Source organism: Lutra lutra, chromosome 13, assembly GCF_902655055.1.
Source record: "Lutra lutra chromosome 13, mLutLut1.2, whole genome shotgun sequence".
Classification (NCBI taxonomy): domain Eukaryota; kingdom Metazoa; phylum Chordata; class Mammalia; order Carnivora; family Mustelidae; genus Lutra; species Lutra lutra.
In genome coordinates, this window is record NC_062290.1 from 25,816,295 (window position 1) to 25,829,337 (window position 13,043).

The 13,043-nt window shown below is 39.2% G+C and overlaps 1 protein-coding gene across 8 annotated transcripts; it reads right to left on the reverse strand.

Moving 5' to 3' along the window:
* Nucleotides 1-1,450: 1,450 nt before the first annotated feature.
* Nucleotides 1,451-13,035, reverse strand: HNRNPK (heterogeneous nuclear ribonucleoprotein K). 8 transcript variants are annotated; one of them, XM_047698735.1, is made up of 17 exons: nucleotides 12,881-13,035; nucleotides 10,817-10,891; nucleotides 10,615-10,699; nucleotides 10,107-10,204; nucleotides 9,382-9,438; nucleotides 7,881-7,924; nucleotides 6,930-7,002; nucleotides 6,259-6,330; nucleotides 5,645-5,758; nucleotides 5,197-5,325; nucleotides 4,274-4,581; nucleotides 4,090-4,144; nucleotides 3,722-3,805; nucleotides 3,439-3,454; nucleotides 3,279-3,361; nucleotides 2,711-2,880; nucleotides 1,451-1,930 (listed from the first exon to the last, which is right to left on the reverse strand). In XM_047698735.1, exons 3-17 carry the CDS (start codon nucleotides 10,670-10,672, stop codon nucleotides 1,900-1,902), a joined length of 1,392 nt encoding a protein of 463 aa, XP_047554691.1. In that variant the 5' UTR covers nucleotides 10,673-10,699; nucleotides 10,817-10,891; nucleotides 12,881-13,035; the 3' UTR covers nucleotides 1,451-1,899. The 8 variants fall into 8 exon arrangements, with proteins under 8 accessions (XP_047554691.1, XP_047554686.1, XP_047554687.1 ...); XM_047698730.1 differs by having other exon boundaries at nucleotides 1,451-1,990; XM_047698731.1 differs by lacking the exon at nucleotides 12,881-13,035 and adding an exon at nucleotides 12,523-12,627 and having other exon boundaries at nucleotides 1,451-1,990.
* Nucleotides 13,036-13,043: the final 8 nt, after the last annotated feature.

Consider the following 13,043-nt stretch of genomic DNA (forward strand, 5'->3'; position numbering starts at 1 on the left):
CGTGGGGGATACTTAAGTAACACTCATGTGGCAACACAGCCTAATTCCTCCTCCTGGGAAACTATACCACAGGTATCATTCAAAGTTTTAAATCATATTGTGGCAATTTTTCATTCTGAAGAGCTTTCTCCCCAAACTAAAAGGGGAGTTTCACCAAAATTCTGCCTCTAAATGAGATTTCCATGCATGTGTTACTTATGTATACTCCAAAAAAACCACCGATTTCATCTTCTACTATATCCACGTCTTTTTCCTAAACTTAAAAAAGCAGAATTGCATTAAGTGTTTTCCATACAATTGAGCTGTTCTCATGCTTTCTAGACAGCTGGAGATTAACAGGTAGAAGTTTTAGGAACTTATGAGCCAGGAGCCAACTCTGCAGTTGTTTTATTTATCAGTGATTACTTTTTTAAACATCAAACTAGGGCTATCCTAAAGATAAAAACCTAAGAAACCCAAAATTTCTCTTAGGTAATCTAGAATTATGTTATTAAAGATTTGGATAATGACTCCAGCTATCATTCTAGACTCCCCCTTTAATAAATAAAGAGCTTAATGATTGGGATTTTATATTTACCACCCCTACCAAATTTATAAATTCTAGAAACACACTTCACATGGGAAAAAAAAAAAGTAAGATTACTCTATTTCCTTGTAAGAGGAACGTTTGAACGAATTTTACAGGTAGTTAACTCTTGTTCAAATTGGGCACACATCGAATCTAGCATTATGGGAGTTTTATTTATTTGGAAGTGAACTTTGAACTATCAATACAAATGCCAAAATACTACACAAAACATCCACAGGAACTTTTTTCATCGTTTTTTGAATTGTTCACAAACATTTCCTACATAATCCAACATACAACAGAGAAATGGTACATCTTTTTCCTTCAATTTGCATACAATGGAAAAAACCAAGAATATATATATATATTACAAAGTTTAACTAATAGACACTAGCAGGCTGACAGTTTGTCTATAGGTGAGAAATCAGCTAATAAAAAATAATAAGAATTTATTTAGCATCAGTCACTTCCATAACCAAGTATTATTCTGATTAATAAAACTTGCTGCCATTAGGCTTCTGGCATATACTTATACCATTACTCAATTTGTAGTATTGCTCCCCACCTTGGTTCTCCTTTACAATTACTAACATAGAAAACTGCTGCAGAGTAGGGGCAAGCATTTGCAAACAAAAAAAAATCCCCAGCTTATTATAAGCATAAACGTGTATGACGGAATTTCTTCCTAAGCAATGGACTTTCAAATCAAGAAATCACCAGAATGGAATTAGCCAAGATATTATGCCTATTTCCAAGAAGAGATACATTTATTTATATCCAACAGAGGAGCTGAAAATCAAACTTAGTGTTTAGTTTGGGGTGGGTTGAGGATCCAGCCATTTGAAAAATGACTGTCTTAAAAAAAAAAATGACCACCAAAAATAGGTTCACTAAATTTATTTTAAAAATCATAAAACGTTTCTTACAAAAGAGCATTACATTCTGCACACTGCTCTGAATAGATGCCAGGGACAAATGGACTATTGTTACTTTTCCTCCCTGTCCCACCCCCCCCAAAATGTTACAGTGACCACAAAGCAAAGTGTTCACAATAATTACATGGGGGGAATTTTTTCTTTTAAACCACCAACAATGAACAAAAATTAAAATTCACTCACTCTGCTGCTGTTTCAAAATTTCAATGTTAGTTTTTGCACGCCCTTCCCCCCCCCACCCTGTTTTTAAGGAACTAAAACATTACATCTGGTGAACAGCAAAGATTTCACTACACCTCAAATGCAGAACACCTATGAAGCAGAGGAATGTTGGCTTTTTAAACAGAAGCAGATAAAAAAAAAAAGATGCAGGACTCCTTCAGTTCTTCACTAGTCTTAGAAAAACTTTCCAGAATACTGCTTCACACTATAAAAAAGAAAAAATATCTTGCATTAGAATCCTTCAACATCTGCATACTGCTTCACACTATAAAAGAAAAGAAAAAAAAGTACGAATTAGAATTTTTGTTCGTAACATCTTAATCAACATTAAGACAATTTCAATGCTAAATTCAAATGATAAACATGTCCATTACAATTAGAAATAAGAATTAAAACATTAGCAATTAAAAAATTAGAGCAATGTAAAATTCCAGAAAAATGATTAATAGTAAATCAGACATTAGTAGAGCAGAATTAAGAAAATGAAATTAAAAGTTGTTAATACTTGGTAGAAAAGACAAAGAAATGCCAGTAAGGTGTGAAATGCTGCATTTTACAGCACCAATCATTTGTCCTGTAGAGGCATGGCCTGTGCCATATGGCAGACTGTGATTTGTTGTCGATTTAGTTATCTAAAAACAACAAAATCACTAGTCTTCCACACAGAACTAGACCAACATCCACTGAATCTTCTATATTTTCTACAGGCTCTGTATAATTTATAACAAGTGGTTTTGGCAGCAGTTTTCACCAGAGAAATGAGAAGTTTGCTTGGTTAAGGCTTCTTCCAGCAAGATTAGTATTGAATGTCTTCATTTTTAGTAAGAAAGCAGAAGAAAATTAAAGCAAAGCTATTAGGATGTTTAGAAGTTAGGTCCCCAAAAGGTTGAGACACCATGGCTTCTAAAAGAAAAATCAATTGAGAAGAAAAGCTTTTTAAAGTTTTAGTATGGGTATGCTAACATAAAGTTAAACTCAAACTGACCTGTTCTGCAGCAAATACTGTGCATTCTGTATCTGGTCCTGTGTTCCTGTAATGGTAATGATCCGATCTTCAGACCCTTCTAGAGGTTCGTCAATTTTGATCGAAGCTCCTGACTCATGACGGATTTGTTTAATCCGCTGACCACCTTTGCCAATAATAGATCCAGCCAACTGAAAGGATTTTCAGAAACAAGTGTTTATGATATACTTTAAAAATAACCGTATTAACCATATTACTGGTATTTTCAGTGAATATCAAGTATTAACAATACACAGTCCATTCTAGGATTAAAGACCTCCAACCAATCAAGGTTTGAATTAAAATGTTATTTATGCTGCACATCAACATTTCCTTTAATAAGCAAATCAGGGGCTCAGAACCCTCTGCTTTAAAAACAGTACAAGAGTCAAACCAGAGAAAGACACCTCACTGAAGTCTGTGAAACACAATTTTAATCCTAACATAAATTTTTAAGACCTTTTATAGTTAAGTGTCAGGGAATTTTAAGAAAATGATTCATTAAACGTTCCTTGTAACATTACAAGAACGTAAAAATTTAAATACTTACATCTTTGGGAATAGTTACTTGTGTAGTAATAATAGGTCCACCAAGATCACCATATGAGCCACGACCCCCTGCATAGGAATAATCTGATTTAAATAATGAGCATTAAGTTCATTTAGAAAGCATGAAATAATGTTTTGATTTTACAAAGGAAAAAACTTACCATATCCGGAGCCACCCTAAAAACGGAAAGAAAAAATAAAAAATTACTTTGCCTTCAAAACTATTCTCTAGGTATTTTAATATTCCTAAAGTCTTAGTTTAGGAAACTAAAGTCCTCCCACATTCTCCCTAGTACGTTTTGGAAGACAATCCTTAGGGGAAGAAAACCCTCCAGGTACATAGCACAGAATCAAGAACATTACATGAAGGGAAGTCAACACTTACTGGCAAGGAGGGAAGCATTTGTTACTGATATGAATACAAAAACACCCATGATACTCAACCTGTGGTTCATAAGCCATCTGCCATTCTGATGGGCTCCATGTATCTATTGCAGAGTCCCAAGTCTCGTCGGCACTGAAACCAACCTGTGTAAAAGACAGAACTGTTAACGTAACCCATTTTTCTATGCCTGATTTCTATTTTCCATCAGTAAAATATTGGCAGAAATCACATATTCTCCAGAAACAAAAAGGGCTAAATGAAGTCTTAATATTCCAGCTAACAAATGAAATGATTTAACTAGTTGTCTACGAAATTCATTTGTAAAGCAAACTTTCCAATTAATAATCATCTTCAACAAAATGTCAACTATGTGACATTAGACTCCTAGAAGCTTTCATGTATACACTGATAAATGAAGAGTTCTTACCATGCCATCGTAGCGGTCTCCAGGTCTTCCTCTTCTGTCATAGGCCATTAGATCTCTGCAAGCATAGTACTTGTTATAATCTCAGTTTGCTTACATGTCACATACACCAAATAAAAACCTACCCTATCTACCCATAAAGTGAAGCCTCTTACAGATCAGCAATGTGTCAATGGAAGAAACTTACCCTCCTCTAGGTGGTGGTGGTGGAGGAAGAGGAAGATTCCGAGCTCTGCTACCACCCCGGCCACCTCGTCCAGGAGGAGGAGGTGGAGGTCCCCGACGAGGGCTCATATCATCATAATCTCTTCTAGATGGAGGCATAGGACGCCCACCCCGGCCAGGAGGCATTCTGTCAAAACCACCTCTTCCCCGCATGGGAAATCCCACAGGGCGCCCACGGCGGTCATCAAACATCATTGTAAAACCACCATAATCGTAGGTTTCATCGTAAAAATTGGGATCATAAGGCTGTGCACGTCCTTTGATGGGAGACTAAAACAAAAATATAACAACGTTACAGACTGAAGGAAAAGAGCCTTGTTTCATACCAAATGATAACAAGCCCAACATTTCAAGTCCTTTATTTCTCCTGGGAGGTACTTATGTCAGGAAACGGAATGCAGGCAAGGGTTAATAGTAGGAAGAAAAGAATTTTTAAAAATGCATTATTTTTGCTGAGTCCTATACAAAGTTTTAGCAGCCTGCTTTTACTGATCCATCTCAAGAGACTAGAAAACCCCGTTCACACATTTCACAATGGGGTCTGTAAAGAACTTGCCCCCAACTCAAGGACTGCGGCAATCACTATCTTATGTAAGCATGTAACTCATACTGAAGCATATCGGTTGGGAAGCTGTGCAATGAGGTACTTACTATAGAAAAACTACAAAACTACACAAAACTTCATTTGAAGGATCAAAGGCTATTAAAAATCCTCACCAATGATCAAATGACCACTCTCCCAAAGAATTTTTAAATTACAGTGATAACTAAACAACTAAGGACAAATAAAAACCATTTGTCTCAACATCGTGAAACTAAGTTAGAATAAAACATTTGTTTCTTTCATGGAATTATTTAATAGTAAGTATAATATTCCAAAGGTACCTCTGATATAAGATCAAGAATGATCTTGATGCACTCTACAACCCTATCAGGTTTTCCTCCAATAAGCACGACTCTGTCAGTGGAATGAGGACAGCATTCCTGGAAAAGCTTGATTGTTGTCTGTGTGTTCTGTGGTAAGTTACAAAAAAGGGAAGCATTAGTCAGAAGGGAAAAAACAAAGTTTCCTGGGTTCACATTCAGAAACCTGCCCCCACCCCCAACATAAAAACCCTATTAGGAACTCCAGGACTTTGCCATGGTATTGGCAAAAAGAACGAACTTGTCCTAACATGCCCAGGCCTTTCTGTTATATTTTAAAAGTGAACTAGATAGAAGTGATAAAGATCTTAGGGAAAGAACTCAAAAAGGGGGAATGAGAACCCCAATGACCCAGCTCTATAGGAAACACTACTGTCTAGTAATATAGCAAAAAAACAACTGCCTTTACCTCTCGAAGTTCTTTGATTTTAGCACCTTTGACCCCAATAATTCCTCCTGCCAGACTCTGATGAATCAGCAGTCTCAACTCGCAGTCAAAGTCACTTCCTTTATAGTGCTGGTACTGCAGAGGGAGAATTATAAAATTTTAGTTCCGTATCAAGGAATCCCCAATAACACACTTATCTGCTATAAGCATGACAATATACTGTTGCAGTGAGCAACCTGAATTTATATTTCAATAACTTTACCAGTTATGTGCTTATTATCCTCAATAGCCAGGCCCAAAAAGGACATTCTGCACCACCTTAAAAAACTATTTTATTTTCAGGTCCTGCAACACCATACCCACACTGCAGCCATTTAGCATGTCGCTGTTACCACAAAATTATTAATAACATTCAAATAACACCATAATAAAAATGACTGCAAAGCACTTTGCAAATGTAGTTAATTCCCACTGCAGCATGGAGCAGGGTCAACAGTGAGTTGTAAGACCATTCTCTTATCATGTTTTTAAGCCTTTTTCTATAGAGACGGGAAAAGTACACTATGTTAAAAATAAAATTGATCCTATGGGCCAGGCTCCATACTTCAGTGGGGTTCAATGGCACTATGACATACATTTAAGCATTCCACAGCATCAGATTCGAGCGGGAGCTGGCTGGTTGCAGTGGGTGATGGCAACTGCAGGCCCTGAAAGTAGAAAAATAAGAGTAATAGGTTAAGTGTCTAGTGTGATCAGGCTATTGTCGCATATATTGGTAAAGCTACTACAACATATTTCATTATCTATACCAATGAAAAACTACTTATCTACTCTTAAGAATCAACATGTAACCTTTTCCTATATACCCAGTAAATACAGGATTACACAGAATTAAAACAATCCTTGAACTAGATCATAGTCCTCTCCAACACAGCCCCACAACCAATATTCTAATAATAATAATGAAAAAACAAAACAAAACAAAAAACCCCCCCAAAACAAACAAAAAAACACAAACCCTCCCCTGTAACCACAGCCCGTAAAATACCTGCTAAACCCATGTGCATGACCACAGATAGTTCGTATTTACTTTGGAGTAGCCAGACTACATTAAAAAAAATTTCTTTAAAGATTATGTTTTAAAACAATGTGGAATTATAACCATGCACATTATGTAGTGCAAGATGTTGCTGCTACAAACTGTTAGTCACTGTCTCTCCACCACCCCCATATTAAGCCCCAATAAGACACTTCCAACAATCCCCCCTCAATTGCCAAATATGTTAAGAACAAAAAGAGAGCCTACCTCTTCCAAGGTAGGGATGATTTTCTTCAGAATTTCTCCAATTGTTTCAATATCAGCACTGATACTCAATATGCTGTCAAACATCACAAATACCAGATAGTACAAAAAAGGTGGAAAAGAAAAATGAGTTTTGGGTTCATCATCATTAGTCATACAAACTTTTACAGAGAAGTAACATACAATTATTTAATCTCCCCATTTAAAGTAGCCTATTTATAGATTTTTCACATGCATTTTGTTTTACGCCCAATACAGACATGATAACAGTATTAGGAGACTTGCAGAGAGACAGAGAGAATGGGCTCTTGGAAGGGCTCAGATTAAGTGGGCAATAAATTGACCAGAACTGAAGCAGAGTTGAATATTTATGTTCCCCGCCACCACTAAGTTAATTAAGGATACCCTCGCTGTTACATTGGTAAAACTGGCACACCTTCTCTTAGGCAAAAGGGGGGGAATATGCAAGTGGTGAACATTATATCTGGAGTAAGGTTATGGATACCAGTTAGAAATTAGATCACTAATGGGCTCTGCAAGAAAACAAATACAAATGCGAGACAAAACAAAGACAACACAAATGAGAAGTGAAAGAAAGTGAACCAGAGTTAGCATTTCATCAGAAAAAATTATGAACAGGCAATGTTGGGAAGCAAGGTGGGCCACAAAGACAGAGCGAGAGACTATTTTGGTAACAATCTGATTTACAATGCAGCAAATATGCAACACTTGAAGCTGTGCTCCTTCCATCGAAATAAAATTAGTGGATCGTTTGGGTGGGCAACTCACGGTAAAAGTTCAGTGACAAAAAGACTTAATGGGGAAAATAAGACAGAAACTTGAAAAACAATACACCGTCTAAAGGGGATACTATTTAATTATATAAAAGGCAGGTAATAAAATACATTTCTCTCTTTCTAATCAGGCAGTGAGGCATAAACTGTTGGGACATACCGCTCGGGGCCACTGCTGTCTGGGACTGAAACACTGGCATTGTACTGCATTGGTCATTGGCGTTCGTGGATGTTGGCATTGGGCATGGGCATTCAATCAGAAGTTGTCAAGTATGGTACCCGTTTGGCAACGAGCACATTTTTGGGCATAGCCAACCAGGGTTTTCACATGGGCGTTCAGGGGCGGATGGGCCAACGTCATGGTGGGCAACGCAGGGGTAAGTCGATCCAGTACATGGGCAACGGAGATATATGGCCAAAAAAACAAGGAGAGGGAAAAGGGGGAAAAGCAATAAATTTTAATTTAATACAAACTATACTCATACTCTCAATTAATGAAACAAGCTTAAGTTGTTCTGAAGACTAACACAATAATGGACTTCTCTATATCTGACTGTGGCTTAACATTTAAGGACCTTAAATGATGGTACTAGCTATTTTTTTTTTTTTTTTTTTAAAAACAAACGATGTTTCAGTAGCAGGCTGGCTCATGAGGGTAGACACAAAACCTGTCATGACTCAGTTTACTGAAATTCTTGAGGAAATGGGGAAATTAATAACCCAGATACTTATATAGAACATCTGGATTAAGAGGAAAGAGGTTTATAAAAGACAAAACAAAAATTCCCACACCACCAAAAACCCTAACTCTTAAAAAAAGACCAGTTTGGTTTCCTGGAGGTTTAAAACGCATTCCTACATCCTAGCAAGGCAAGTAAAATTTTAAACAAAATTTCAAGTTCAGTTTACAAGAGGAACATACAAAGATCTGCGACCAAGAGAGAAATGAAATACTATCAAATAAGTATTCAACACAAAGTTATTATTTGCCTCAACTTCAGCAAGGAAACATTAAAAGAGTGTACACTATGAGAAAAAAAATTTAGGAATTTTGGTGTAGCCAAGTCCTAGAAATATGCTCACTTCTGGTGATACCAACATTTATTTAGTGTGTCTAATCACAAGAGTCAACCCACTATAAAATATGAAGACTCAAACGAATCATTGGCATTGACAAATGGTTTCCCATGTCTACTCTATTCTTTACCCATATTTAAATCATGCAACCTCAACATTAATCTGTGCTCCATGTGCAAGCTGTTAAACAGATGGACGGATTAAAAAAAGGAAATAAAAATTTGAGTTTAATCAGCCACCTGCAAGGTTTTTGATATACTGTAATTGACTCACACACAGTAAATGGTGCCATTAAGGGTTTTTACACTGTTATTTTCTAATTAAAATGTTATCTTGAAGTGAATAATTTGGTGGAAAGTTATCAGAAAGTGAAGAGGTTTAATACAGACCCTTCCCTCCCCAAACTCAATCTGGGCTTTGTTAAATCAGGAATGGCAAACCTTGAAATCATCTATGTAATCGATTATTACAAATGGCTTGTATCTACGCTATTCAATGATTTCTATGACACAAAATCTTTAAAATTTCTACACACACATAAACTGAAGCTGCTTGTGTAGTAGTTTAAACTCTTTAACACTTACGTCTGTACGGAGAGCCTTAATATTCTTGCCTCCTTTTCCAATCACTGCCCCAGCATTCTGGAGGAGAGAAAAAGATAATAAGCTTACCTTCCCCTTTCCCTATGTTAAATGTCTTCCTATGCTCTTAAACCGTAGCAAAAAACCCCAAACTAAAAACGAAAACCCCTAACCGCTCTTTTTTGGGTCATAGAGCTAAAAACCAGAGATGATAAACTCAAAAAATCATCAGGTCCAAAAAAAAAAGAAAAATAAAAATCAGGGAATTTGTGCTTTGGGGATTAAACATTTAAGATAGCTTTGGGATATTCAGCATGGGAAGAAGTACATGGAGCATGAAAGTTAAGCACTGATTAAATTTACAGTTTCCTTCTGAGAAACAATTTAAAACCTATCAGGTACCTTTACAAGGTGAGATGTGATGGCAACAATCAAGTAAGATGTTTTCCCCACAATGCAATCAAGGTATAAACTTTTATTCATCAATGCTTTAAGCATTACCTACACCCTCTCTGCTACTTTGACCTGCAATGACTCACTGTATTAAGTACTTTCATTTGATCAAAATAACATGGCCTACAAATCTGCTTTGAAAGAGCCACACAAACTTTTTATACTCTTCAATCTGTAAGGCTTAAGGATGCTTCCCAGAGGGCCAAATCAGAACTCACTTTAATTTCTACTTTAGTTAAGAACCCCTTTTAAATTTTCACGAATAAAATTTATACCTTGCTCTGAAGCAAAATGCGTAATTCAACCATCTCATCAGTGTTTCTAGATCTTTTAAAAGCTTGTTCCTCTTCCATATCTTCTGCAGGGCGTTTACCTAGAAATTAACAGTTCAGATTTCAGAGCAAGCACCGGGTTATCAACAACAAAAAGATTCCTTTAATTCAATTACATTTTAGTTTCAACCCATAGGTCAGAGAAAGTAACTGTTCTGTTTGGAGATTTGTTGCTAAGTCAGTTAGAGCATGTTCTCTTCCAATAATACTTTCTAAACACAAAACAATGCGACAAGATGCTTGCAAGGATTAAACTTATAAAATGCAAAGAAACAATATTTTTATTGTCAAGATATCTTAAGTTTAGAGTCACCAATGCAAATTAGTTACCTCTAGTTCATAAATGAAAGGGAAGAGAAAGCTGACAGGGATGTCAGACTAAACAGTTCCAAATAACGAAAGCAACAAAACGGAAAATCCAGAAATTGTTAAAATTAAAATGTCTTCTCACCAAATTCACCATTGGTTTCGGTGTTGGGGAAGGTTTCCTCTGGCTGTTCAGTTTCCATTTTCTTATATTAAATGGACACACCAATCTGTTGAAAGATAAAGAGACTAGTACATTTGGTTTACTGGAAAGTAAGCTTTGTGTCTGCTTAAAAAAAAAAAAAAAAAAAAAAGTCAAGGAAAATGACTCTGCTTCTAGAACGTACCAGGTATTATATATCCTTGCAGAGCAGAACTGAAGTTCTGGGCGGGACCAACTGACACCCTAGTGCTGCAGTAGCCTATAAAAACCAACATAAATTGAGTTTTGCTTTTTGGTTGCTTATTACTGAATACTAATTTAACAGTGATGTAAATAGAAACTAAACAGCTCTAAAACTGGGTCTCACACTCTCAAACGACTGCCTTAGGAAAAACCAAAAACGAAAGGACCTTATCTGATTTTTTGCAAAAAGAAAACCATGCAGTTTTTAGCCACTGGACGGAGTGCCCACCATGATAACTAATTGTTTCCTACAATACAATAAAGACCAAAGGTCTGTAAAACATACATAAGCCCCAAAGCCTTCAATTTTGTCCTTAAAGGTACACATTTATAGATGTATAAAATTATACTGATTTTTAAATTGCGTGTGGGTTTCCTCCCGTTGGTGACTTGAAATGCCATTCTCTAAAATCTCCAAAAAGTTTACAAACATGAAGGCAAATTCAAGCTATATACAACAATTAGGTCAATGTACTTAAGAATAAATCTTAAAACCTCATACAGGAGCAGACGCCAACTGCCAGTCATACCCGATTATTCCAACAGAGCTAATGAAGCCCTAGAATGCTAATACTGCCACCACAGGAACATTTTAAGTTAGAAGTCTATAACCTAACAATTATACCTCTAACGCCAGAGTAATGGGACTGCAAACAGCCTTTCACCAGCCCTCACAGGTCTAGCAGAAAGAGCGGACAAGTGGCCTCTAGTAGGCTGAAGACGGATAGCGATACAGCCCAGAGCTACCTTTATGGCCCCCGTTCTTCCATAACGTTTGTCGATAAACCTTTTAACGACTAACTGAAACGCTACCTCACCGCCCATCATTCAGCTAAATTTAGAGGTATCACAGATTCAGATAAATAACTTGAAGACAGCGGGCTCGACTTGTAAGGAAAACGTTGCCGCGGTTCCCCGTTCAGGTCCTTTACTCACCATTCCTCAAATCGCTAAATATGGGAGAGCAGCAGAACGCACACATGCCCCCCCACTCCCCCCCCACAATGGTACCAGGGATCAGCAACAGCCGAATAACAGGAGTGGAAAAGCCGAAGGAGAGAGCAGAAGCGCCGCGCCGCTCCTCACCCGGACCCGACAGGAAATGGCGGCCCGCGTAATGGCGACTACGTGCTACTAGGCGGAGCCGAGCGCGGACCCCCCCTCCCCCACCCACCACGCGGTCCCGAGATCTCATCCCCCGCACCCTCCCCCCACCGCGGGAGAGACAAAGCAACGGAGGCAGCCTCGACCATTCCATCTGTCCCGCTCCAGCTCCGCTCCCGGGCCGGGAGGCCCCAAGTGCAGCGGGACCCAAACAAAGAGAACAGCGGCGTTCTCCGCTGCCCTCGGGTCCCGCCCGCCGGCCGCTTCTCCTTCGTACACCAGGTGTCTAGTTCTGAAGACTACAGAACTACCGATCATCCTACAGGGACACACCTCGCAATTACCCGAAGCCTCTAGCACTACAACGCGGACTGCGGATATACGCTCAGGGAAATGGCGGAGGTGGGGGGAGGGGAAACCGGGCAACGTTCCCTCTCTGAGAATCGGCCAACCACCAAGCAGCCCCCAAACGCCTCCCTCAAGCGGCAAACTTCGTCTCTGACCCTCGCCCCCACGCGCCGTTCATCCAGCCCCGCTCCTCACCGCGCGAGGCCGCCGTCCCTGTGCCGCCGCGCCGCCTCAGCCGGTCACAGCTAGACAGAGAACGAGCGCAGGCCCCCGCCGCCTTCCCCCACCTCCCCGCACTCTCCTACCCCGCCGCCGAGCCCAATTGGTTGCCCGGGGTTTAGCGGTGGCGCGAGGGCAAAGCGATTGGCCCAAGGCCGCGTCAATCAAAGCGCCGAAGGAGGCGACGCCACGCCTCGCGCCGGCGCCTCCCTTCAGATTGTGAGGCCGCTAAGGGCCCGAGAAAAGCCGGGCTTGATAGAAGTCAACGCAGCCCTTAGGGAGGCCAAACCCATGCCTGAATCTATAATATCCTAGCGCCGAAACCCCCAATTACCTATAGGCCGCAAGAAAGCGGGACGTAGGTAAGACGTCGAGGTTGCAGCAGCAGAGAAACAGAGGATAATGGCGTCTGCAGCTCTTTCGCCTGGAGAGCCCTCCTCCTTTCTCGTTCGCGCACTCACTAGCCGCGGAGGGGAGGGAGGGGAAAAACCTCTCGC

Excerpts from the sequence above, each read along its gene's own strand:
- HNRNPK (XM_047698730.1), bottom strand. The coding sequence starts at position 10,672 with ATGGAAACTGAACAGCCAGAGGAAACCTTCCCCAACACCGAAACCAAT. Across the intron at positions 4,582-5,196 it reads TTCTTGATCTTATATCAGAG|TCTCCCATCAAAGGACGTGC; the intron begins GTACCTTTGGAA and ends TTTTTGTTTTAG. Across the intron at positions 4,145-4,273 it reads CCACCACCACCTAGAGGAGG|AGATCTAATGGCCTATGACA; the intron begins GTAAGTTTCTTC and ends CTATGCTTGCAG.